The sequence below is a fragment of the Tribolium madens genome, unplaced genomic scaffold, assembly GCF_015345945.1.
Source record: "Tribolium madens isolate multiple individuals breed KSU strain unplaced genomic scaffold, Tmad_KSU_1.1 Scaffold_7;HRSCAF=85;Tcas5.2_LG10, whole genome shotgun sequence".
Lineage (NCBI taxonomy): Eukaryota > Metazoa > Arthropoda > Insecta > Coleoptera > Tenebrionidae > Tribolium > Tribolium madens.
Window position 1 is genome coordinate 656,500 of NW_025401050.1, and position 26,617 is coordinate 683,116.

The following is a 26,617-nucleotide window of genomic DNA, read 5'->3' on the forward strand; positions in this document are numbered from 1 at the left end:
AATTATCGCAAGATGTGTCGAAATCGGAAACGGAAACATGATAAACTAATGAAATTAATTCGAATTTAAATATGTAGGAATAATATTTTTAAGATTTTAGATTAATACTAAATTGTGTCAAGTCACTTAACATGTTCAATTGTTCTGTCACGCCTACTAAATTTCTTAGAAAAATCGATACAAAACCTTGAAGAAAAAATTTAAATTCAATATATTACAGTTTAATTGCTGAAAATCAAGCGGAAATTACAGTAGAAAATATCGATGCAATTTGCATATGATCGGTTATCTCGTATTACACAAACTTTGATTGCCAATTAGAGAAAGAAAAAACGAAAATATATAAGCAAAATCACAGAGCGAAACAAATAAGGAATAAAACTAAAAAGTTATGCATGATTGCGTACAAAATTTTTATTAAAATCAAATGTTAAATTCAAACGTCATATAACACGATTCAGAGAAATAAAATTTAATAAATGAGCAAAGGAATGTATAAACAAGACATACTTTGACCTACTCTTATAATATAAAACTGCAACTATTTATTTACAGTGTGATAACAGTCGACATCTTCACACTGATAAAAACTTGCATATTTAAATTTTCTCTTACTTATTATTGCGGATTTCACACAGGAAGTACGGACTAACTGACGGCAAACAAATTACATCTAATTTAAATTTTGTGGGCCATAAGAAATTGACGTTTGTTTCACGCTTTCTTCTACAACAATACTGGAATATTTTTTATGTATGACAGATGTTGACATAAACGATAGTGAATCAGTTTTTAAATTTCCTAATAAAGCATTATTCGCAAGTAATCTGAGTAAGCATTGATCACCAGTAACATGAGTCAAGAGAAATTTTACTTTTGAAAATTGGTCAGCCTGTATGTATTTTGCGTAAATATTGACAGATCTTTGGCAAAATCTAGTTAACAATAGAAAGTTATTAACAACAAAGTGAAGAAAATGTGTCACTAACAATATAAAAATTTCTGTTTTATTTATTCCGTTGTTTATATTTATGTAACCATAAAAAGGGGAAACTGTAATACCAACTTAACGATGCAAATTGATTACAAAAGATAACACTTGAGGTGTCATAACACAGACAAATGACTTTTTAACGATGCATTTTCTTAAAATTGGTTTAAAATTACCGCTTTGTACATATATGGGTCATAAGTTTACAATGCCGCTCTTTAATCATTCTAGTGCTTTTTTTCCATAATAAAACTTCCCTAGTATAGCTATAACAAGATTTTTTGTTGGTAACATTTTTTAATTGGTAATGATAAATTATCATTTTATCGAAATGGATGAAAAGTATCAGAAATGTCGGCATAATTCAGGTGAAATTTCATTGTTCGATTTAATTTATATAATTAATAATTGAACTACTAGCTAATTGCTTGATTTTCAAACGCTATAAAAATGAAAGCCTGATTAAAAGGAATGCTGCTGGAAAATGTACCCAATGAGAAAACCAAATGAAGTAAATAATCATTATTAAGTTTCTAAATAGTAATTTTAGTAAGTACCTATGTAATAATGTTTAATACAGTTTGTAACCCAATACATGTGTAGCGGCTTTTTTATACAAAAATTAAAATTATGATTAGGGATCATTGACCGCGATACGCTTTGTAAAAAATGCAAAATTTCATTTTTTCAAATAGGTCCAATTCCCACAAAAAGGCAAAAGTATACTTTTACCTAAAATGACATAAAAACCGTATAGAAAGAGTATTATTATTTAACCTATCATTATTTACTTGTTTTTTAACAAATTTTTAACAAAAAAAATATCAAAAATTGCCATACTCTAGTACTACACCTACTATTATTTAAGATGTGTTTGATCTTTCTTGAGATACTTTTATGCAAAGCAATAATTTTTATCATACAGATTGTAAAATTCGTAAACAGTGAAAAATAAAAATTATTGGAGAATTCTTGCACGCGTGTACCTAATTTGGAAATCTTTAATTTAATTTGATTGACTGATTTTTTTAATAGCAATAGTATTCAAAGTCACTCCTATTTAAAAAAAATATTTTCACCACAACAGAAAAATTGATTTTTGGAAGTCGTTTACGATACCTAAGTTGTAAATTCTGTTTAAACATCTACAGCCTTTCGAATTTTTTATTTTTTATGCAGTTTTTCGGTTGTGGGAGAAAATAAAATGTTTAAATTGAGAAAAAAAAGTGCTCTTTAAAAAATAATTCTCCTATGATATTAAAAAAACATAAATTGGTTTTGTAATAAGTACTTACACCTTAAAAACAAATGAAAATACAAAATTGAAAAAAATAGAGGTGCGATAGCGTTTCTCAAATAAGTTCTAAAGATATTACCGATTGCAAGTTTTTTTAAAATTAACAACTTTGTGAAAGTAAGCAAAATGTTATTTTTATTATACATACCTAAAATATTGAATTCATTTTTTTCTTGATAGAGACAAGAATAGAGAAAACTTAGTAAACTTAACATAAAATCAAATATGTGTTGACCTGACATCCTCATGTAGGATTTTTCATTTAATTCAACACTGTATAAATAAAAATAGGAAATTCTGATTAAAAAAACTGAAATTTTTTGTCATAATAAAATATTTGATTTCAACAATTTTTTTTGTTAGAATGTGAATATTTCAGTAAATACTAGAGACTGTGACAATACTACAACAATTTTTTCTCTTTTGCCAAAAACTTTATAATTCATATACAGTGGAACTCCTCTATAACGAACAAAATCGGCGATAACGAGTAAATCGTCTGGTCCCTTGCCGTTTGGTATAATACTCTATGTAAAATTCTCCCTCTATAGCCAGTATTTTGCTGGAATTGAGGTGGATATAACAAAACTTGTATTTTGTCCAAGATCGGTAATAGCGAGAATTTCTGAGAAATTTCGGAAACATATCGGTTATTACAAGAGCTCCTAGAAGAAATAAAAATCCTGCGAGTGTCCATTACGTATTGTGTGCTAGAATTTTTTTGGAAATGTTGTTTTTGTGTGCTAATGGTCTTATTTTTCTCACTTTTTCAGCCTTGAATAACTTTTCAAACTTTCTGTATCAATATGTCGTCCTCGAAATGACAAGCATTTTCTATAAAAAAAAATTAATAATAAAAGAGTTCGAAAGTGGTAAGAAACAAACTGCAAAGAGAAAATTTTAGCCAGTTTTGGCAACAATTTCAAAGAAGAGAGACAAGATTACGAGTTCAACTGATGAATTTTCATCAAAAGTAAAGAAGTTACATACTGCTAAGAATGCTAAATTAGATAAAGCCGTAGAGAAGCCATGTTAAAATAAAAAGCAGAACAATTGCAGAAAAAATTGAGGATTCTTTAGAGATTATTTTTTTTTGTTGTTGGGTGCTTCTACACCTAACTACGATCTCTTTCTCATAGCCTTGTACAATTGAAAAGTGCAATTGATAATATAAAAATGCTTCAATACAAAAAAAAACAAACAAAAATTACATTTTTTTATTTCTTTTAAACTTCTTTAATATTCGTATTTAATAAATAATTCGCATAGTACATGTGTAAAAACTTTTACTGTCCATGACTGTTTATAGTGAAAATCAGTTTAACGAGCAAATACGTTGGCCCTTGAATTCTCGTTATAGAGAGGTTCTACTGTATAGACAAAATACGACACTCTGCATGTATCTAAAAATTATTTTTGAAATATGTATAGATTGAAAGAAAACAATCTAAAACCAAAGTTTTTATAAAATCACATTTTTTTCGCATAAAAATTACTCATCTTATTGCTCATATAGGAAATTATGTTAGAAATGTGATTAAATTAGTCAATAAATTATTAAAATTTAAAGTTGGTGAAAATATTTTACTGTTTTATCTCTTTCTTTAGGTATTTCGTAGTAGATAACTTAATAAAAAATTGATCGATTTATAAAGGGTACTTAGGTTAATAGGTAAAAAAAAGTAGAAAAAAAGGTTTCATGTTTTGCGTTGCAAGAAACTTAAAAAGAAATGTCGATAATTACGATTATTAGATTTTTCGACAAGTTAAAATTTGTTGTATCAAAAATTAAAATTACATTGATGAAACATGACTCAAACAAAGCAGACCACGTGTCGGCTACCTCTAGTAAAGTACGGTAGGTCAAGAATCACATTTAAAAACCAAAATCAGAAACTCACCATAAAACAATGAAACAATACAAAAACATATCCGAAATAAAAATGCACAGTATAAAAAAATACGTTTATAAAAAGTTGAACTCGCACACGACTGCACTAAACACTCTACGCCCTAAAAATCCACTTCCATACTTCCATCACATCACAGACTGTTCTGTTCTCTCAAGTCTCTCCACTCCACTCCCACCACGCCGAACCCATATGAATAACTTTTAACTTACCGTAAAAGAAATAAATCTTGTCTCCGGTTGAGAAGAAAGTTGATTCACGCAGACGTCCCCACCATAGTTCCACTTTTGGGGCCAATGGTTGCACTCTGGGGCCGAGAATGATAGATATGTGGGTTTAAATGGCATAATGGGTGCTCAATTAAGGGTTTCAGGCCATTTCAGGTACTCTACAAAAAATGGAAAGATTATTGTTGGTTTTGTAACTGTGTTTACTGCAAAATACAGCGTGAGACAGAAATGAGTACTTTTATATTAATAATAGAAGTCGTCAAGCAGTAACTGTTTTGTGTGTAGTTAATTCTTTGAATAACTCAATAGTTATTGTGGTTATTGTGTTTTATGATAAAATTATAGATTGTTAAAAAAATTGATCCTTACGAGTATCTCATATCAATCTAATATTTCACAATGTAAGTTATTTAATATATGTATTAAAATATTAAGCCCCAAATTATGACAGTAGCAATCATTCTTTTAAATAAATCCTCACACTCTTCACAGTTTCACTCATTTGTAAACTATAAATTGTTAATTCAACTGCATCTTTTTGTATTTTTTAGAATACAGTTTCAACGAGTAGAATAATAGCAAAAATGTAGCCATAGGGAGAAAATGGGATACTTAAACTTTCAGAATTTTTGTTTAAATATTAAATATTCACAAGTGCAACAACTAAAACAAGTTTTTTAGACGATAGACTAAACAATTCTATTGAAAGATTATAATACAAAAGTAATGTTTTACTAACGTGGTTCCGTGATTATTTTTTTTAAAGTTATCTATAACATTTTTAAAATGGTATAGAATACAGGATGTCCGGAAAATTGCGCACTTCTCCTTGAAAAAGAGTGTTTGGGTAGTCCCCCAGAGTATTGAAAAAATGTTTAAAAAAAAAGGTAAAGTAGGTAACTGCGATAGAATTTTTTGGTGATTTTATAAGTGTCCCATTTTTCGAAAACTTTGCTTTTAGATTGTTTTCTTTCAATCTATACATACAGGTGCGCCAGAACTCGCGCCCCAGAGAAAATTTTCAAGGAAGGTAAGATACCAGGAACATGAAAAAAATGTTTAAAAAATTCTATCTGTCAAAAAATTTTGACATTTGACATTTGACATTTTTTATGTCTGATTAATGATACTGATAATCTTGTATGTTTTAGTAAAGGTACAAAAATGTTGCCAATAAAAGCCACAAATAACATTAAACAAAGTTACAAGTTAGAATACAGCTTCCGTGTTTCTTCTTCTAATGACCTGTAGCAAAAAAACTTGGAAAATTATTTTTTCTGCAGAAATAAGTAGAGTGAAAGCGCACAATTTAAATTCTCAGAACCTCAAAATTTTTATAGATAAAATTTTTTGATATTTTTTCCATATAGCGTCAATACTTTAGATGCGGTACTCTGTAGTACCACTTTACGACTCTTTTCAAACTACGCGCCAACATTAGCGACACTGTTGGCCCTCTGTTGGGATCTTTCCGGTGGCGTGCCCAACAGGGGGTACTTTGAGCATTTCAGCCATTTTAGTTTAGAGTTGTTACGGCATGATTTTTATGTGTTTGAGTGTTGTTTTATTGTTTTTGTTGAATTGTTGAATTTTTTGTAATTCGGAAGAATTTCAAAGTGAAATAAAAATGCCAAACTGCAAGGCAGTAAAAATACAGGATGATTCTTAAATAGACCGACAAAATTTTATCACAGCTTCCTAAGGATAAATGGAGACAAACTGTACCCTTTTTACGTTTATACCCTTTAGGGGCAAAACCCCCTTGATCCGTGCCACTTACGGCGTTTATGAATTGTTGCAATAATCAAGTTGTTGGTTTCCACTACCTGTACTAACACATCAGTGGCGTACGCTTTACTTCGAAAATAACATTAATAAATCTTATTTGAAGAACGTTTAAACAAAGAATTTTTTAAATATTTTTTTCCAGCATGTTTTCATTTGATACTAACAAGGATAAAATTTTGTCGGTCTATTTAAGAATCACCTGCATATAACGGTTTTTACACACTAAAAGTCTTGATCAAAAGATAGGTACATAATGGGCAGTGAAACAATCATTTTTAAGGAAAAAATTCTAGCGAAGAAAAATTTAGAATAATTTTACTACGCCACTGAAAAGGCACATATTGCCCTCTGTTGTGTGCACAGAATTTGTAAAATAGGATAGAAATCTGACATACGCATGTAAACTATACGCTCCAAAGGCGCCGCCATTTGGTCCCAAAAATGCAACCAGCAGTACAGTTAAATGTGTTTGTTGCATTTCCATCTACTTGCCTAACTCAGTAATAAGTAATTTATTCACAATCACTAATGTAATATGCCGATTATTAACCTTTTAAAGGTTAGGAAACACATCATTACATTTCGTGACCAGTTTTATTATTTTATCCATTGGGCGGTAATATGCAGGTTTGCCAACGTTAAGATTACAAAAATACCGGGATTATTTTCTTTAAAACTATATTCGATTATTTACTACGTATCTTTCCAAGACAGTATTATTTACTCGTTGTTATCCCAAACTCGTCGGTTAAGTATTTTGTTTATTGTTGCTAAGTCGGTAAGCATTCAAAAAAATCGCCAAAGTATTTTATTCACAATCACTAATGTCATATGCCGATTACTAACCTTTTAAAGGTTGGGAAACACATCAAGAAATCTCATGAGGAGGAATAATATTACTTCTCTTGGGCGGTAATATGCAGGATAGCCAACCTTAAAATTACAAAAATACCGGGAATTTTTTCTTTCAAATTGTCAAGTTATGCATAACATTTTGCTAAATTAGTATTCAATTGCTTTTGTAGCAGTTTCTCTTACTTCTGGGGGAACACACTGTCACATTTCGACGATTTTAAGTCAGATTCACACATTATTTCAATATTTTTTTTACATTTCTGAAATGTCAAAAATCAAACGCCATTTGGATGGCCTACCGCGTTTGGACCTTAACTTTGTTAGAATTTTATTTTGCCCAAATTTTTGACTGAAAATAATGTGATTGTGAATAAAATAGCATACAAACCTCGGTGGTAATGGCTTTATTCGATCTCTAATGTGCTTTATTCGATCTCGAGGCTGGCGCCTCTCGATCGTATACATAAGCACTCGGGGTAATGCCATATTTACCACCTCGCTTGTAATGTACTATTGGCGTTCTAGAACAAAAAAAATCAATCGCGCAAAAAATGTCATAAGCATCACAAACGTTAAGGACTTAACGATTTCAGACAATAATTGGATTCGTCGCTTCGCTCCTCGAAACAATTTTCTTCGATCGGTCCTTACCGTTCTTGGTACTTAATTGTTGCTTATGTCACACTTTTTTTTACTTCTGCGGGAGTGCACTGCTCGACTGCTCCATTTCAACGATTTTAAATCAGATTCACACATTGTTTCAAAATTTTCTTTGACATTTCTGAAATGTCAAAAATCAAACGCAATTTGGATGGCATACAACGTTTGGACCTTAACTTTGTTAGAATTTCATTTTATTTACATTTTTGACTCAAAATAATATGATTGTGAATAAAATAGCATTCAAACATCGGTGGTAATAGCATTACCATTCGTGATGGCGCCTCTCGGGGTACCACCTCGTTTGTAATGTACTAATAAATGAATAAAACACGATCAATAGTGTAAATTTTTATTAATGTTTAAATATTATTCCTTTCGAAAGCGTTTTTCCAACAGAGCGGGGGTCTTGGGACCGCTTTCGATTATTGGTAATCGACTGATTAAACTGTTTTATTAGTGAATGAAACTGATATAAGTATAAGATTCAATGATTAATTAAATCAATGAGTTTCAAAATACAGAATAACACCAAGAAAAACTAATTGGTGAAAGTAACTAACTCAAAAAGTCAGAAAACATAATAGAAAGAACTTCCGTTTTTTTGTTGGTTTGACCAAAGTCTTTATAATGGGAGGTTGTCTGGTAACGCTTAGCCAATAGCAGGAAAAGCTTTTCGTGATATTAAAACACAATAAGTAGATTGTTTTTATATAAATGCTTTATTTTTATGATTACAAATGAATGATTAAACAAATACAGACAGGTCCGCAATGACATTTATGACGTACCCGAACTCTGTTGTGAAGCCTCCTCTCTTTTGTCAATGCATTAGCAGCACATCATCCCAAACTTGGCTATAAATTACCGAATTCCCAATTTTCAATATTAAAATCTTAATTAGGTACTCAAAATCGTATCAACTTTTACATTATTCAGTTTTCATAATTACCATTAAAAAAAATCAAGGAATTTTACCATGTAGAAAAGAGCCGCCATAGCAGCGGGTAACCAAGAAGAAAAAGGAATTTGAGCTCTTTTAGTTAAAGCAGCTAACACAACCAATTATTTTTTTTCCAAATTTAGTTTTTGACATACACAACAATATCAAATTCTAAATTGTCTATATAATCCTCCATCGTTTGCACTAGCAAAAATTTTTTTTAATCAATGAGAAATATTTATTTTTGGGGCGGCCCTAAAATTTGGGCTTTTTATGGCAATTAACACACAAGTGAAAAGCTGAGGATAGTCACAGTCTGTCATAGTCACCGGCGTCTCAGCATACTGGGTGACGTCACGCTGCAGCGCACTGTATTACCGATACTGTTACCAGGCAACCTCCCATTATAAAGACTTTAGGGATTTTCTATTTGTACATACCGGTTGATACCACATGATACTACAACATACCAACCGTTTTCGATTTGTCACAATGACGTCACGGTATGTTCCGGTCAACATACACGAACTTACCATCCTCAAGCGCAGGTATGTGCTCTGTCCTTGTTTAGCGGTATCTTGGTAAGAAACAGCTGTTTAGCGTTTGACAACAGATCCTAACCTCTGTTCTTATGTCTTGTGTTAAGCCAAATCGATTGGAAATAGCACAAATTGCTTCATTTCAGCGTAAAATTGGGATTGAAGCAATTATTTTTATAAAGTACATTGATTTAGAACGATTTCGATCAAAATTGGATTGAAAGTACCTCAAATTGCTTTATTTTGGCGGAAAACTGTTACTTAAGCATTTTTTTGTTAARATATTTTGCTTTAGGATGATTTTTGGCTTAAAATTGGGTCAAATCGATTGAAAATTAAACAAATTGCTTCATTTTGGAATTTAAGCAGTTATTATTTTAATATACATTAATTGAGAATGATTCGAGGATTACAATTTAGCAAAATTGGAATGGAAGTAGCTTAAACTGCTTTATTTRGAAAAAATCTGTCATTTGTGTATTTATTTTGTTGAAAAACTTTGAATAAGGTTGATTTTCGGCTTAAAATTGAGCCAAATCGATTGAAAATAGCAAAAATTGCTTCATTTTGGCCTAAAATTGGATTTTAAAGCACTTATTTTTATAAAATACTTTGATTTAGAATGAGTTCTGTATTAAAATCCAGCAAAATTGAATTAAATCGTAAAGACAAGTGACAATCAATATGACCACCCAACTTCAACACATCAACAGCGACAAACTCCCTAGATTTTAAATTTAGCGCTTTGTACACACATACCGTGACGTCATACTGCTCAACATACCACTAACATACCGCGTATCAAGCGGTATCAAGTAGTAAGAACAAATAGAAAATCCCTTATTTGGGTTTGACCACGTTTGGCTTGCTTAAGCTATGCAACTAACAAAACACTTCATACCAACTTTACTAGGGATATTACTTAAGGCTCTAGGGTACCGAATGAACTGTTCAGACTTGGTGTACTGTAAGTTGCATACTTTTTTAGACCTGTATTCTGTGGAAGATGTCAATCATCCGACCTTCTCTACGGGGTGCCTGGTCGCTTTAGTCATAAAATGGAAATAATGTAAACAAACAGAATTTCACCATCGATGAGTTTCTGCTTTTTAAATCCCATCACATTGGCGGTTTTATTTTTTTGACAATAATGTCACTTTGACAAATAAGTTTTCGCAAGTTAAATAAAAAAATGTGTGGGAAAAACATAATTTTGATAAATAGCAACTCAAATAAACAAACAGCTTTAAGATAAAAAACAAAGTCATTTTTAACAAAACTATCATTTTTTAATTAATAAATTAATTGTCAAAGTGACATATCAATTAAATAAAACCACCAATGTGATAGGATTTAAAAAGCAAAGATAAAGTCCAAAACATGAAGATAGTATCGAGCAATCAAGATAATTTGTAATCGAGTCATCCTTGGATCCGAAAACGTATGTCTGTAAAATGTCAAGTAAAATGACAAGTCGAAAGATAAAGTGGCATGAACAAAAAGGTGATGATTATAATACCTAAATTTATTCTTCAAAAAACAACGGTTCTACTCGTATTACTATACGTGGGCGACGAATTCCAGCCTATTTTGACGTTTTACCTTTCGACTTGTCCTTTTATTTGACGTTTCATGTGCAGTTAGTTCAAAAACAAACATACGTTATCTCGGATGCAAAGAAGACTCAATTACAAATTATCTTGATCGCTCGATATTAACTAATACTAGGTCCATGGTCCAAAATCAAAAGAAAAATTAACTTTTCTTTTCACTGCAAAAGTGTAAGTAAAGTGCAATTACAGATTTGCTTGTTTCAAGTGAAGCGAAAAATGTTTCTCCTCTGCAGTTTTGGCGTAAAATGAAAGATAATAGTTATTTATTATACAAGACGATAAAATTGAATATTATCTTTGAGAGCAATATGCTAATATGCTCGAAAAGATAATGAAAATTTTATCGTCGTGTACAATATAAAACTTTATTCAATCCTCACTAATTTTGTAGTCAATTTGGTCGACATTTATAAATGTCAAAGTAAAATTCAACAATGAAATCTAATGTCAAAAAAAAGAGTAGATAAAATTCACTCACAAGCTGTTTGCGGTGGTATTTCAATTGGGATTGGATATTCTCAGTCTGAAGAGTTATTTTCTGCTATCGACATTCTTTTTAAGTGCCACAAGACATTTACTGCTCATTCTCGAACTATCTCTAACAAAATTCAAGAAAGCTTATGGGAAAAAGTGCATGCTGCAGCTAGAGAAGAAAAACAATTGGCAATCGAATGTGGGGACGTTGATGAAAATGGTACTCCGGTTATATCAGTAATTGCTAATGGAGCATGGTCGTACCGTACGAACTATAATGCTGCGTCGGGAGTTGCTTCCAACATCGGTGCCAAAACTAAAAAAAAATTGTTTTTGGGAGTGAGAAATAAGTATTGCACAACATGTGATAGAGACAGTGTCGGGAAAACAAACTCCACAGATCATCTTTGTGTTTCAAAAATTATAAGGGGCCATCCACTGCCGTGGAAGCTGATGTGATTTTGAAAGGATTTCGCAAATCATTTGAGATGTACTATTTGATACATATGTGGAAAATTAATTGGAGACGGGGATAGTAGCCGCAGCAGTTTCTTTCAATTCGAAACATGAAAGTTATCACAACGAAAATCAGAAACGGATTTTGTGAAGGGGTATAGGCAAATATACTTACAAATATTGTAAAAAAATCCAAAAAATCAAAGAAAGATTGCAGAAAAGAAGCTATAGAAAAAGTAAAAAAGTTGCTGAGCCCGATTTGTTGAAAAAGAGTTTTTAGAAAAGTTGAGAGAAAACATAGAAATTAATACAAGAGAAAGAGAAAGAAATTACAGCATCAAATTTTGGACGTGTTTTCAAATTAAGAAAAATCATCTCCACAAAAAAAGTAATAGAGAATCTTCTTTATGGATCTTTTTGTGGAAATGCAAATAACAGGTACAGTGAGAGCAAAGCAGTTACTGCTTTTGACAAAGTTACCTTACTGAAAACAAAAGAAGTTGGTCTAATAATTGTGTGTTTTATTATATGGTGTTTGTGGAATTTGTTAAGAATTAATATTTTGTAATAAATACCAAAACCCTAAAACGAATCTATAGGTCTACCGTTAAATATCGTGACTTTTACATCACAATATCTCAAAAACAAAACACTTTTTCAAAAAAATGTCAGCGCATCGGCCTATATAATATTCCTTTAAATTATCCTACAAAAACTAAGATCGATTATTTGAAAAATGACTGAGTAAAGTTGTTTCAAGTTCAGCATTTATGCATTTTTGTTCTTTTTTTAAAGGTATTACATTTTTTTTACATCTCAACGTATCAATGTTATGTCAATGTTATGGAACCAATCTTTTTTTTTAATATTTGCCTTTAGAAAATGATAATAAAAATTAAAGTGCTCTGTTTTTGAGTTTTGCAATTGTTTTTAAATGGTAACTTATATGAAATTTTTTATCGATAAAATGTGAATAAAACATATGAAGTTGTAATCCTTACATGAGCCGCAAAATTATGGAATAGTCTTATTAAAACTGAAAATATTTTGTTTTGACAAAATGCTTGAATAGCTCAACATTCTTTTTAAAAAATACACAATTTTCAACTTGATATTGGCCACGTGGAAAATGGTCAATGCCCAAATATAATAATAATAATAATAATAACCAGATTCCCCATAACATCAGGTGCCACAAAAGTTCGCACAGAGTGGGTGACGTTCCGGAGAGGGGTGTTTCAAGGAGATTCCTTGAGTCCCCTCTTGTTCTGCATTTCGCTACTTCCGCTTTCAATTGCCTTACGAAAAACAAAGGGATATACTTGCGGCCCACCTTCGCACCGGAGGCATAGGGTCACCCATCTTTTCTATATGGATGACCTTAAACTTTACGCCTCCGGAGAAAGAGAACTACAACAATCTCTTAGGGTGGTGCAGGAGTATACTCATGCGATTGGAATGGAGTTCGGAATGGACAAATGCGCACTGGTCCATATCAAGAGAGGACGATGCGGAGAATACGGAGAGGATGAGCAACTTGCTGATGGAAGCATTCTTAAACATCTGAATGCCGGAGAGACCTATACCTACCTCGGCATTGAACAGCGTAATGTTCAAGAGGTAGGTAAAATCAAAGAGTCTCTTCGTGGCAAGTATCGGCAACTGTTCCGGCAAATTTGGTCTTCCGAACTGTCGGGGAAGAACAAAGTTGCCGCAACAAATATGCTTGCCGTTCCGATCCTGCTCTGCTCTTTTGGAGTAGTGAAGTGGACTAAAGGCGAGTTGCAAAACCTCGATGTAGGGATCCGCAAAATGATGACTCTTCAAAGGAGTCATCACCCAAAATCATCCGATCCACGGTTATATCTCCCACGTAATCGGAGAGGCCGTGGACTCTTGAGTTTGCGGTGTCTGCACGACAGAGTAGCTTTGGGTACAGCCTGTAAGATCATCAGGAGCTCGGATCCCCTTCTTCGCATGGTATGCGAACACRAAAGAGGGGAGGTGGGAGCATTTTTGTTTAGGGCAGCACGAAGGGCAGCGGATGAACTCGGTCTTGTCTTCGATGAGGAACGAGTGTCTGAAAACTCAGTCACAGAGTGGGAGGATACTCGTTTCCAGGCCCACGTAAGGGAAGCCGAGGTGCGCAGTTTATTGCGCAAGCACTGTGACAAGCCCATGCATGGTGTCTKCTATAAAACCATAGAAGACCAGGGCTTGTCTCAGCGGYTGACCTTTGCCTTCTTGAARGCAAGTGGGTTAAAGTCGGAGACGGAGGGGTTTATCATAGCCTGCYAAGATGGTGTTTTTAACACGCTCGTCTATCGCAGCCGCGTRATGGGTATGGRCATTCCGGATATCCGGTGMAGGGCATGTCGCACTGCACCAGAGACASTGATGCACATACTGTCGGCTTGTCCGAAGTATGCAGTGTCGTCCTATATCCATCGCCACAATGCGGCCTTACGAGTGGTCTACTACCACCTTAGACACTCGTACGGKGTAGACGAAACACCTGTGCTTCCCTATGCTCCAGGAGACATTGAGTCGGTAGTRGAGAATGAGAAGTGCCGAATTTATTGGAAYTTTTCGTTCTCMACTACAGGACTCATTCAGGCCAACAAGCCWGACATTGTCCTCCTCGATCTTCTATCTAAGGAGATGTTTGTGATCGAATTCTCAGCTCCGGCTGAGCCAAACATCTCCGCTAAGGAGGAGGACAAGCGGTTAAAATACCGAGATCTCCTTCAGGAGCTCCGTAGGCTGTATCCTGGCTATTCTATCAAACTGGTCGTCTTGGTCATCGGATGTTTAGGGGGTGCAAGACCAACGCTGCTTTCGTCTTTGAAGATCATTCCGGCATGCCGCGACGCGGCTGAACGACTTGCCGGTCAAATGCAGAAGGCGGTAATCCTCGGTTCATTGCGTCTGCTCAGGGCACACGATTTGTGGACCTAGGATTTGCTTACCATGCGGTCGTATGGAGCAGGTTCTAGGGTATGGATTAACCCGACTGGAATTTCCCTTCAGTTGTCGGAGACTGGAGGCTCTGGTTCCAGCCAAATTTAAACGAAAAAAAAAAATAATTAATAGTATCCGGAGAGGTGGGATATCTGACAATTATCAATTAAGTGTTTGTTTCACTGTCAAAGTATAAATGTCGTGCCTGCACGTGCAATTACTGGACACATATCATTAGTTGATAGCAACACTATCCCTAACGATCAGCCTCCTTGGCCACGTGGAAAATGGTCAATGCCCAAATTTTTTTTTTTTTATAATAATAATAATACTAATACTTTGTATCTATTAGTCCTTAACATTTACCAAAAAGTCGAAACCATGGTAGTAATTTGTTAAAAATGTACTTGATTATTGCAACAATTGATAAAACGCGGTGGTGGCACGGATCAAGGGGTTTCTATCCTTAAAAAAATTTAATCGTAAAAAGGTTACAGATCGTCACCATTTGTTCTTGGGAAACTGTGATAAAATTTTAATTTTTATTACTATACAAGATCATCGCTAATATTAAATAGACATAAAAAAGGTCAAATGTCAAAAATAACAATTTATTTGACAAATACAAAAAGCAAAAGTGGAGGGGGATGGGAATCCGCTGCATATTACGCAAGAAGAGGATTCATGATACCTTTGTTGCGATAATTGTAAATATGGTGAATTAGTTTGTTAAAAAACTGATTAATAAATATTATTTCTAGGCGATAAACCCATTCCATTTTATAAATATGCGATATTTCATTTTACCAACAAGCTTAGACACAATGGAAAATTTGCAGATAATTTAAAAAATATATCACGCAACTACATAAGTTAAAACTTTACTTTTGTATATTTATTTATAAAAGAATGATTTTTTATAAAAACTTGTTTTAGGGCCAGTTTCATAATCGAATTAAAGGGACTTTAAAAATTAATGTTGGTTTAGAATGTAAAATTTATGTCAACAGGTCCATAGTAATGAGCACATTCTAAACCAACATTAACTTTAAAGATCCTTTACTGAGATTATTAAACTGGCCCTTAGTTGTTGAACTTGTGAATATTTAGACAAAAATTTCCAAACCTTAAGTATACCATTTTACCCACATTTCCTCTATTATTAGTACCTTCTGGAATTATTTACATAAGTCTCAACTGATTCTACAATTTCGAAACTGACTTTTGCTTATTAGATCACGTAACACATTGTTTTTAATAATACAAAAATTAAAAAAGTACTGTTTAGGATTTGTTCAAAATTGACATACAAGGTTTCAGTAGTACCACTCAAATTTCATCAATTTTTGCGTACAATTTTACATATTTATTGCATGTCAAATAGGTAATTATTAATCCTACTGAATATTTTTGCATATTTAGAATATTATTTCAACGAGTGGAATAATAGGAAAAACCTTGACAACCAAATTTTATTTAAGTCAAGGGATATACATCCTTTTGTTATTAATTTATGTCACTTTTCCATTGATTATTGTTACATATTTTTAAATAAAATTACGCATTTTTGCGTAAAATAAAAACAAACTTGCCCTTGAAATTCCAAAAATCCTCAAAATAAATCTCGTTTCCTTGTTTAAAAAAACAATGAATAGACACAAAAGAATTAAAAAGTTTAGTTGGTACTATATAAACCCGCGCCCAAATTTTCTTACCAATCTTAATCATGCAAGACGAGAGCTTCCAATTCGGTCGATGGCTTTCTACGCCGCCTCCTGGCGAAGAAGTCGTCATTACAGGTACTACTAATTTTCTCCAAGCCCCTAATGTCGTAAATTTTAGGAATTTCGGGACAATTTCCCAAATCCCAGAACGTGAGAGAATTTCGGGATAATCTAGTCAACAAGAAATCAATGCTTTCAAAAATTGAAGAACGTTGGATGGTAAAACATACAGAAGTACCTCCAACCGCGGGACTTCTCCCTGACATTACCAAATTTGATCTGGGATTTTTTGGGGTTCATTGGAGGCAATGCCAGACTATGGAGCCTACTCTTCGAGGGTTTCTTGAGGTTAGTTTGGAGGCAATCCTGGATGCGGGATTGCATCCAGACGAATTGAAAGGAACCAAAACCGGGGTTTTTGTGGGGTACTCCTGGTCGGATGTTGAATGGGCATCTTTGAAGAGTATCGACCAACCACAAACTTTTGGAGTTACTGGGTAATTTCATTTATTTGATATGTTTTTTTTTCTTATTTTACTAGTTTTGAGCGTTCCTTTATTCCAAGAAGACTCAGTTATTTTTTGAAACTAAAAGGACCGAGTTATATTGTCGACACTGCTTGCAGTAGCTCACTTAATGCTCTAGATCATGCTCTTAAGGCTATAAGAAGTGGGCAATGTGATAATGCCTTAGTTGGAGGCTGCAATTTAACACTCAATTTAAACACAACTTTACAATTTGCCCGGTACCATTTTAACAATTTTCAATTTGATTAAATTATAATTAATTTTAAGTTTTGGCGTTTTGAGTAAAGAAGGACGTTGCAAGGTGTTTGATCAAGATGCTGATGGTTATGTCCGAAGTGAAACAATTGCTTGTGTTTTTCTACAAACGGCGAAAAATGCTCGACGGATTTATGCAAAAGTGAGTACTAAGTAGTAATTATTTGGGAGCTATTTTGGTACCTACTTACACTAAGTATAAAAAATTAGTACTATAATGCTTGTTTCTTGTTCGTATTTATTTCATTGCCAAAATAACGAGTTATACTTAAACCAAATGAGTACCAATGTTTCTACTTCTTAAAGATTATTCATTCGAAATCGAATCATGATGGGTTTAAAAACGAAGGGATTTTCTTCCCGTCGTCTGAAATGCAAAGCAAACTACTTAGAGAAATGTACCATGAAAGTACCATTGATCCATCCCGTCTAACTTACATGGAGCTTCATGGTACCGGTACTAAAGTAGGAGATTCAGAAGAGGTCCAAGCTGTAGATAATGCCATTTGTACAAAACGAAAAAAACCGCTTTATATTGGAGGTGTCAAATCCAGTATAGGTCATGCAGAACCAGCTTCAGGGATGGCAGCTCTTATTAAAGTACTCCTTGCTATGGAAGAAGAATTTCTCACCCCTAACATTAATTTAAAAAAAATTAAAACCGGCATGGTTGCATTGGAAGAAGGAAGAATGAAAGTTGTAACAGAAGTAACTCCATTTCAAAGTGACGATACCATAATGAGTGTCAGTAATTTTGGTTTTGGTGGTACCAACTGTCATGTAATACTTGAAAGAATTTCGGAAAAGAAATCACGTTTTGAAGACAACATTCCAAGATTGGTTTGTGTGAGTGGTAGAACTGAAGAAAGTGTGAAGACAATTCTGGATAATTTGGAACCACTTAACTGTGAATTTGTTGGTTTACTACATCAAATTTTTAAAAAACAATTTACGGATCATTTGTATAGAGGGTACTCAATTGTAACGAAAAATGGTATTCTTGATACTTCAATTGAGCAAAATTTGGATCAGAAATTAACGTTTTATGTCAATTTTGGGCGTTTTGACAAGTTGTACCAAATTGTGGGACAATACTTTTTACAATTCCCTAGTTTTCAAAATTCGATGCATCGGTAAGTACTACTCAAAATCGACATTTTTTGGAATCATTTTTTTAGAATCAATATAATTTTGAGTGACTACAACTTAAACATTATTGATATAATTCAAAAACAAGGCATAAAAACCGGTGAAGAAATTTTAGGGGGCATTGCAGTTCAAATCGGAGTTGTTGACACTTTAAAAGAAATAGGCCTTGACCCAACTGTGATCTCCACAGACTTGACAGGGAAACCAACTTGTGATTATTTCGACCACAAGTTAACACTTAAAGAAGTAATTCTTCAAACACTTGACTTGGATTTCAAGGTTTTAAATCCAGTACTTTCGAATCCAAAAAAAGACAGACACAAAAGAAAAACTCCAACATTTGAAAGTTTAAACACATATTCTGAAAATTCCATCATTTTGGATCTTTCTAATACAAACGAAAAGCTTTTAAAAAATCACATATTTTTACAAATTCTGGGCAAATTATTTAAGCAAGGATACAACCTCCAACTCGATAAATTGTACCCAGAGGTTTTATTTCCAGTTGGTAGAAATACACCCATGATTGCACCATTAATAAAATGGAATCATTCCAAAAGTTGGGAGGTCGATCCTTTTGTAAAACTTGCTGAGTATTCAAGTATGGAATACGATGTGAGATTAGCTGAAGAGAATCTTTATTTATCAGGACATGTAATTGATGGTCGAAATTTATTTCCAGCAACCGGATATTTAAACATTGTTTGGGAATTGATAGCGAAAGAGAGAAACTTAATTCCCGTTTATCTTCCCATAGTTTTTGAAAATTGCAAATTTGTGAGAGCTACAACAATACCGAAAAGTGGATTTATCACATTCTCTGTTTCATTGCAAAAAACAAGTGGAATTTTTGAAATTACTGAAAATAATAATCTTGTTGTCACAGGACGAGTTTACACTCCTAGTGAGATAAATTTCATCAATTTGCCGGAATTGGAATTAAGAAATGACTCAAAAGACGTTTTGGATGAATCTGATGTTTATAAAGAGTTGTATTTGAGAGGATACAATTACACGGGATTTTTTAAAGGAATAGTCAAGTGTAAGGTTGATGCTTCAGTTGGGTTAATCCGATGGGAGAATAATTGGGTCAGTTTTATGGATAAAATGCTTCAAATGAAACTACTTGAATTAGATTCAAGACTTTTATTTGTCCCCATTGGAGTTGATAGAATTTCAATTGATCCAATTAAACATTTGCAAAATTTCATAAAAAGTGAAGAAACCAATAAAGTTACAGAAAGTGAAGAAACTCTTCTCCAGGTCAATTCCTACAAAAACAATAATCTTGTCAAGTAAGTTTTAATTTACCGTTTTTTTCTTCGACTTAAATGAGTTTTCCAGGTGTGGAGGAATCGAAATTTGTGGTCTTCACGCTAGACCGATTTCCCGCCGCAAAGCGACTTTAGCGCCAGTCCTGGAGACCAATATTTTTATCCCAAATGATTTTACAACAGATTTGAGTCAATCAATCCGGATTAACATCCAAATCATCTTAGAGGAATCACTTGAACAAAATTTTAAAGCTTTGGAAATCCACGACGAATTTTCTCTTGATTCACTTGTGATGCCTTTGGTGTTTAATACCCTTGAAGATGTACCTTTAGTGCAACCAAATTTGGTTATTTCGACCAAAAAGGAAATTGAGGAAATCCCCGGTGTGAAAATTGAGCCAATTACGCTTTCCCCTTCTAGTAATCTTCTCCTAATTGTTGGATCAAAATTGTTCCAAAGAACGACTCTTCTAAATCAAGTTTTGGCCGCTTTGAGTCCAAATGGATTTGTTTTGAGTCGTGAAGATTTATACTACGTGCCGGAAAATTCTGAAAGAATTACAATTCTGACTCAACATTGCACAAAATATGAAAAATTTATACTTTTCCGGAAAAGTGAAACAAGTCATCGACAAGTGATTGAACTGAGTTCAAACCATTTCGAATGGATATCACAATTGAAACAAGCTTTGAAGAATCCAAATGAGATAATATTGTCTTGCCAAAATCGCGAAACTGAGGGAATTTTAGGGTTTGTTAATTGTGTAAGAAGAGAGCCGGAAGGAAGGAAAATTCGATGTGTTTTTGTGATGGATCAAGCACCTGAATTTAATCCCGAAAATGGTTTCTACACTCAACAAATTGAGAAAAATTTGAGTTTCAATGTTTATAAAAATGGACAATGGGGGACTTACCGACATTTACGTCTGGAAGACTGTACTAACAGTTTCAGGGAACACTCATTTATCACTTGTACTTCACGAGGCGATTTGTCAACTTTGAAATGGGTTGAAGGTCCTTTATCTTTGAAGGATAATAACGGAAATTTAATTAAAGTAAATTGTTATAATTTTGTAATTTTCGATTATAATTGAGTGAATTGTAGACTAATTTTTGTGCTATTAATTTTAAAGATATCATGACTGCTTCAGCTCGAATAATTCTGAAAATAGATCGGATCAATCAAGAAAACATTGAAGGATTTGAATTTAGTGGCAAAGATTTACGGTTTGTGGTCATCTTCAGTGTAACAAATCTTAGAATTTTTTTAGAGGTAATCGTGTTATGGGAATGACAAATAATGGAGCGTTGGCAACGTTAATTGATCCTGATCCAAATATGACTTGGATGGTACCACCTCACTGGTCACTGGAAGAGGCAGCAACAGTACCGGTGGTTTACTGTACTGTTATTTACGCCCTTTTGATGGTAATTAATAAATTAACAATTAGTGTTTTTTCCATACAATAAAAATTTTCAGCGTGTAAATTTAAAACCCGGTATTTCAATTCTCATTCATTCTGGTACTGGAGGTGTTGGCCTTGCAGCCCTAAACGTGGCACTTGTTTATCAATGTAATGTATTTGTGACTGTTGGTACTAAAGAAAAACGCGATTTTCTCAAGAAAAATTACCCACAGATTCCTGGTACTTGTTGCGATTTACCATCAAATTGTGAATTAATTTGTTTGGTTGTAGAAAGTCATATTGGGAATTCGAGAGACACTTCATTCAAAGAAATGATTTTGAAAGAGACTCGAGGTCGTGGAGTTGATGTTCTTTTGAATTCATTGACTGAGGAAAAATTGAAAATTTCGGTCCAGTGTTTGGCTAAAGGTGGGAAATTTATAGAAATTGGGAAATATGATTTGATAAATAATAATTCGTTGCAACTTTTATTACTTGAAAAATCGGCGAGTTATCATGGTATTATGTTAGATTCGATATTTACAAATCCAAAAGATCTTAAATTGGAACTTCATAAGAAATTTGATGAAGGTGTTAAACTTGGATATATTAAACCACTTCCCAGGGTGCTTTTTGAAAGCGATAACGTCGAAACTGCTTTCCGATTTATGACAACTGGGAAACACATTGGAAAAGTTTTAATAAAAATTCGAGATGAAAATGAAATTGAATCTAAAGAAAATTCCATTCAGTGTTTACCAAAGTAAATAATTTAATTTTAATGATTTGATTTAATTTCTATTTGAAGATTTTGGGCTAATCCGAAGAAATGTTACATAATTCTTGGTGGTTTAGGAGGGTTTGGCTTAGAATTGGCCGATTGGTTGGTCTTGAGAGGTGCTCGAAATCTCCTATTGACTTCCAGGATTGGTATTCAAACCGGTTATCAAACCCAACGATTCAAGTAATGCAATAAAAAAGTCATAATTAATTAATCAATTAATCCCAATCTAGAATTTGGCAATCATACGGCACTCGTGTCCACATTTCCACAATTACGATTTCTTCAAAAGAAGATTGCCTTAATTTAATTAAGGAAGCGTCAAAATTGGGTCCTGTTGACGGCATTTTTAACCTAGCAGTTGTCCTTAAAGATGAACTATTTGAAAATCAAACCGAAGAATCTTTCAGGATTTCTCTAACACCCAAAGCTTTCGCCACGAAATATTTGGACGAAGTTTCACGAGATTTGTGTCCAAATTTGCGATATTTTGTAGTATTTTCATCAGTTTCTTGTGGACGTGGAAACATCGGGCAAACTAATTATGGCATGGCCAACTCGATCATGGAACGAATTTGCGAAAAACGGAAAATTGAAGGATTTCCCGCCTTGGCCATACAATGGGGAGCAATCGGAGATGTAAGCATTTCTCGCTTTTTGAATTCATCTAAATCAAATTTTAGGTAGGTTTAGTTGCCAAAATGCAGAAAGATAACAAAGAATTAGTGATCGGTGGTACTCTACAACAGAAAATCTCCAGCTGTCTCAACGTCTTGGACCAATTATTGAACCAAGAAGACCCAATAGTGTCCTCAATGGTGGTGGCAGAAAAACGCGATAAGAGAATCGGGGGTGAAACTCCGGTCGATGCAGTTTGTGCCATTTTAGGCATCAAAGACATCAAAACAATAAACCAACAATCGACTTTAACCGAACTTGGAATGGATTCAATTTTAGGAAGCGAAATTTTGCAAACATTAGAAAAAGACTTTGACATTTTTATTCCAGCAAAAGATTTAAGAAATATGACATTTGCTAAGTAAATACAAACTTTTTTCCGGTAATTATAAATAAACAACAAAATTACTTTTTGCAGACTGGTCGATCTTCAGAACCAAAAAAACACGAAAACTCAAGACGAAAAAATAGAACTAGGCACAAAGGCTTTACTTCAGTTTGTACCAGACAGTAGTTCAGAAGATTTACCTTTTATCAAGCTCCAAAGTTTGGCCAATGAAAATGAAGAAGCCCCCACTATTTTCGTATTACCCGGAATTGAAGGTGTAGCCAAATTAGTTGAACCTTTAAGTCAAAAACTCAAAGCTCACGTTGTTGGATTGCAATATTCTTTTCAAAATCCCGAAAACTCAATCCAAGAAATTGCAATTAATATTCTACCGGTGAATTATTATTCCCTCTATATTTCCTCTAACTGTGTTTTCATTTTTTCTAGCATGTGAAACTTTTATTGAAAGACAAGAAAAGTTTCATTTTCATTGCATACTCTTTCGGAGTACTTGTTGCCTTAGAACTAGTTTCTCTACTTGAAGAAGAAAATTATTTTGGCGAAATTTTTGCAATCGATGGTGCTCCTAAATATCTGAAAGCTTCAGTTTTACAGCACCTTTCCGGAAATACTGAAAGTGAATTTGAGACTTTAATAATATACACAGTTTTAGCTCATTTCCTTCCAATTGAATTTTTGGATAAACACAAAGACAAGTTATTAAGTTGTGAGAATTTCAATGAACGGATTGAAATGGCAAGTACCTTGGTACCACCAGAGTTATTAAAAAATGAAAAAATGGATAAACAAGCTTTGATCACTTTCTACAAACGATACAAAGCAATTCGTGAATGTCAAACACACAAAAGGAAAATTAAATCAGTGATTAAACTTTACAAACCGGAAATTCCTATGGTTGAGAATATGGAAGAAGATTACAATTTGTCGGAATTTTGTGAAGAGAAAGTTCAAACAATGAATTTTAAGGGAAATCATTTTACAATTGTTGAACAAAACGAACTTGCTGAGGACATTACTAAAGCGTTGGAACTTTGATAAATCAATAATTTTATTCTAGAATAACTGGATTACATATTTTTAAGTTGGTACCTATAAAAATAAACTAATTTGTTAAATCATAAAGAATTTTATTAGAAATAAACATAAATTTCGTACTAATTACTCCATCTTCTGTTACGGATTCAATAAATAAAACAATTTGTGTAATAGAATTAGCACAACTTCAAAAAAAAATGTTGATGACAGAACTGGAAAATTAACAAAAAAAAAAACATAAATGAGAAGACGAGCAACGAAAAAGTGCACAACGAGTACAATGACACCAAGAAGAAGAAGCAATACTTCGCAAGCAATTATTGCAGCTTGAAATAGAAATAAAAAAGAAGCAGTTACAATTAATTTAATTTTGTCAATAAGTTATAATCTTGAAAAAAATGAATTAACTCTATTCGTAGTAAGGAACGATACAAAATGATTTTTATTGTAAAAAAAATACATTGAAAAGTAATTGCAACAAACTTTATACGATTAGTTTATTCTGCGGTTTCGTGACATCTCTCACCAAAATCTGAAAATTGTGTCTTTACCTTGTTTAGTTTCAATCTCTGATAGTAAACATAACACTCGTTATCTTGATTGGTAAATTCTTCCAATTCTTCTTTCGCTGAATCAATTCCAGCGCCGGCATCGACCAAAAGTTTAACAATCAAGAAATGCAATTTTTGCAGCGACTACAAGTGGATTTTTTTGTTTTTTATCATACAAATCAATTGGGAGTCCTTGTTCTAAAAGATAATTTACAAAACGAGCATTTTTTTTAGTTTTAACTACTTTTAGTAAAGTAGAAGAATCAAAGTCGTCCAGCAAAAGACTCTTCAGTTCAATTTTATTCTTAATTAAACTCTTCATACATTGAAAGTTGTCTTTCAATAAGTATTTCGCCTCCATTTTCGCTTCTTTGCTTATTAAATATCCCGTACTGTCACAATCGACAAGTTTTGGAGATTCGAAGAGTGGATTACAGGCCTCACTATTTGTAGAATTAATGCTGGCACCATTCTCAATCAAAATTTTGACCACATCGAAATTTCCCTTCACTAAGGGCGTGGTTTGGTCTCGATATTTGCAATTGATTGCAACATCGTGTAAGCTCTCGTGTAATTATAAGTGAAAACATCCTTTTTTAAAATATTTATTACATAAAAAGTTTAGATAGCTGTAAAAAAAAATTACCACTCTAAAGAGGAAAGTACAAACTTTAAGACTATAACATTTTTTTAATGTATTGCCGTCGAAAAGTTGTCGAAGTTTGTTAAAAGTTAAATAACTTAAATAATTTAAATTCAACACCCTATTTTTTATTTTTCATCTCATAGACTGATAAATTGTCTATCTAAAAAAACAAACTTTTGATGTCTAGAATTGATAAATTCAAAGATATTTAATTTGAAATGTCAATTGTAGCAACAATGCCTATCATTCAAATAAGCATTGTTGATACCAAGGCAACCACACTGATCATTTATTTGGGATTCGTCCAGAAATTGTAAAAGCCGACATGAATATCGGAATTCGAACTGTTTTATTCTACAAATAAAGAATAATGGATTCAGTGTAACATAAAAGTGATTATTGAGTGATATTTCTTCCATCTCTAGTGCAAACGTGCACTTTTTGGCTATTGAAATAATGATATTTTTTTTAATGTTTATAGTTAAATATCTTTTAAGTTATTAATTGTAGAACTTAAAAGTAAATGTTTTTGGAAAGATCATTTAATAAACTCTTAGATGCAAAAAAATTTTTTTTGAGTTATTTAACTTTTAACAAACTTCGACATTTTTTTAAATTTTCGGCTGCAATACATTAAAAAAATGTTACAGTCTTAAAGTTCGTATACTGTCCTCTTTACAGTAGTATTTTTTTTTCCCAGCTGTCTTAACTTTTGTGTAATAAATTTTTAAAAAGAGGATGTTTTCGCCAAAAAAAAACAACTTAATTCAAAAACTAAGCAAAATCGACTAATAGAAGTTTAGCTTAAAAACAATGAAATTAAAAATTACATTAAAAAATGCCAAGAAACATGGTGTTTCATTTAAAAATAAAACATAAGTTTGTATTGTAACTTATTTTTGGACAACTCTGTATAATCAAAAATATTTTCCTGAAATGCTCTCTAGAATATAAATAATATCAAAATTCCCACTTAAATAATAACTGAGTTACAGAAGACCGGAGCTGAGATGAATCACCCTGTATAAGTTTCCAAATCAATTACTTTTAGTTATTTTAAAGATGATAAAAACAATATGTTCGACTAAATTTTATGAAGTACTTTAAAGTTTACATTTTTTTTAATTGTTAAAAATTTAAACAACTACTTAATATCTCATCAATTTCGCAATCAAGTCAGCCAAATATTTGCCACATTCCGGAATAGACGGCAAGGGGTTGATTCCTGGTACAACAGGCACTTCAGTTTCTGGTGTTTCGATTTCTGGAAGTGGTACAGGTTTTACTCCAGGAACGATTGGTACAGGATTTACTTCTAATTCTGGGGTTTGAACTTCTGGGAGTGGTACGGGTTTTACTCCTGGTACAATTGGTACTGGGTCAACTTCGATTGGAATTGGTACTGGTTTAATTCCTGGTTGAACTGGCAATGGAAGAGGTTTAACTCCCGGTTTAATTGGAGTGGGAAGGGGTTTTACGCCTGGTACAACTGGTACTGGTTTGATTTCCATTTCTGGAGTATCAA

The 26,617-nt window shown here is 33.0% G+C and overlaps 4 protein-coding genes and 1 long non-coding RNA gene across 6 annotated transcripts in view; 2 read left to right on the forward strand and 3 right to left on the reverse strand.

The window, feature by feature from the left end:
* The window catches only part of LOC123010332, a 39,674-nt gene extending 35,297 nt beyond the window's left edge, over positions 1–4,377 (reverse strand). For both annotated transcript variants that reach the window (XM_044407144.1, XM_044407143.1), the window contains exon 1: positions 4,190–4,377. The gene's annotated coding sequence lies outside the window, so the exon portion shown is untranslated. The remainder of the gene's footprint in view (positions 1–4,189) is intronic.
* An 8,750-nt stretch (positions 4,378–13,127) lies between these two features.
* LOC123010139 lies at positions 13,128–14,714 on the forward strand. Its single transcript, XM_044406841.1, has one exon. It carries the CDS (start codon positions 13,128–13,130, stop codon positions 14,712–14,714), a length of 1,587 nt encoding a protein of 528 aa, XP_044262776.1.
* Positions 14,715–16,443: 1,729 nt separating this feature from the next.
* LOC123009796 (fatty acid synthase-like) lies at positions 16,444–23,895 on the forward strand. The gene is made up of 16 exons (XM_044406315.1): positions 16,444–16,516; positions 16,560–16,938; positions 16,983–17,186; positions 17,236–17,365; positions 17,530–18,356; positions 18,402–19,667; positions 19,717–20,701; positions 20,752–20,873; positions 20,918–21,074; positions 21,127–21,292; positions 21,344–21,815; positions 21,861–22,016; positions 22,067–22,472; positions 22,517–22,872; positions 22,930–23,233; positions 23,287–23,895. The coding sequence occupies exons 1-16, from the start codon at positions 16,444–16,446 to the stop codon at positions 23,893–23,895; spliced, it is 6,612 nt and encodes a 2,203-aa protein (XP_044262250.1).
* Positions 23,896–24,314: 419 nt separating this feature from the next.
* LOC123010009 lies at positions 24,315–25,116 on the reverse strand. The gene is made up of 2 exons (XR_006413064.1): positions 24,691–25,116; positions 24,315–24,644 (listed from the first exon to the last, which is right to left on the reverse strand). It is a non-coding gene; the product is annotated as an uncharacterized LOC123010009 (long non-coding RNA).
* A 1,053-nt stretch (positions 25,117–26,169) lies between these two features.
* LOC123009839 (SH3 domain-containing protein C23A1.17-like) overlaps positions 26,170–26,617 on the reverse strand; it is a 1,862-nt gene continuing 1,414 nt past the window's right edge. Inside the window, exon 3 of the mRNA XM_044406383.1 lies at positions 26,170–26,572. Coding sequence (XP_044262318.1) covers positions 26,241–26,572 — 332 coding nt within the window. The 3' untranslated portion in view covers positions 26,170–26,240. The remainder of the gene's footprint in view (positions 26,573–26,617) is intronic.

What these genes read in the sequence shown, in the direction of transcription:
- LOC123009796 (XM_044406315.1), top strand. Translation starts at nt 16,444, where the DNA reads ATGCAAGACGAGAGCTTCCAATTCGGTCGATGGCTTTCTACGCCGCCT. An exon ending in TTATTTACGCCCTTTTGATG is followed by an intron (nt 21,075 to 21,126) that starts GTAATTAATAAA and finishes AAAAATTTTCAG; the next exon opens with CGTGTAAATTTAAAACCCGG. An exon ending in AATGGGGAGCAATCGGAGAT is followed by an intron (nt 22,473 to 22,516) that starts GTAAGCATTTCT and finishes ATCAAATTTTAG; the next exon opens with GTAGGTTTAGTTGCCAAAAT.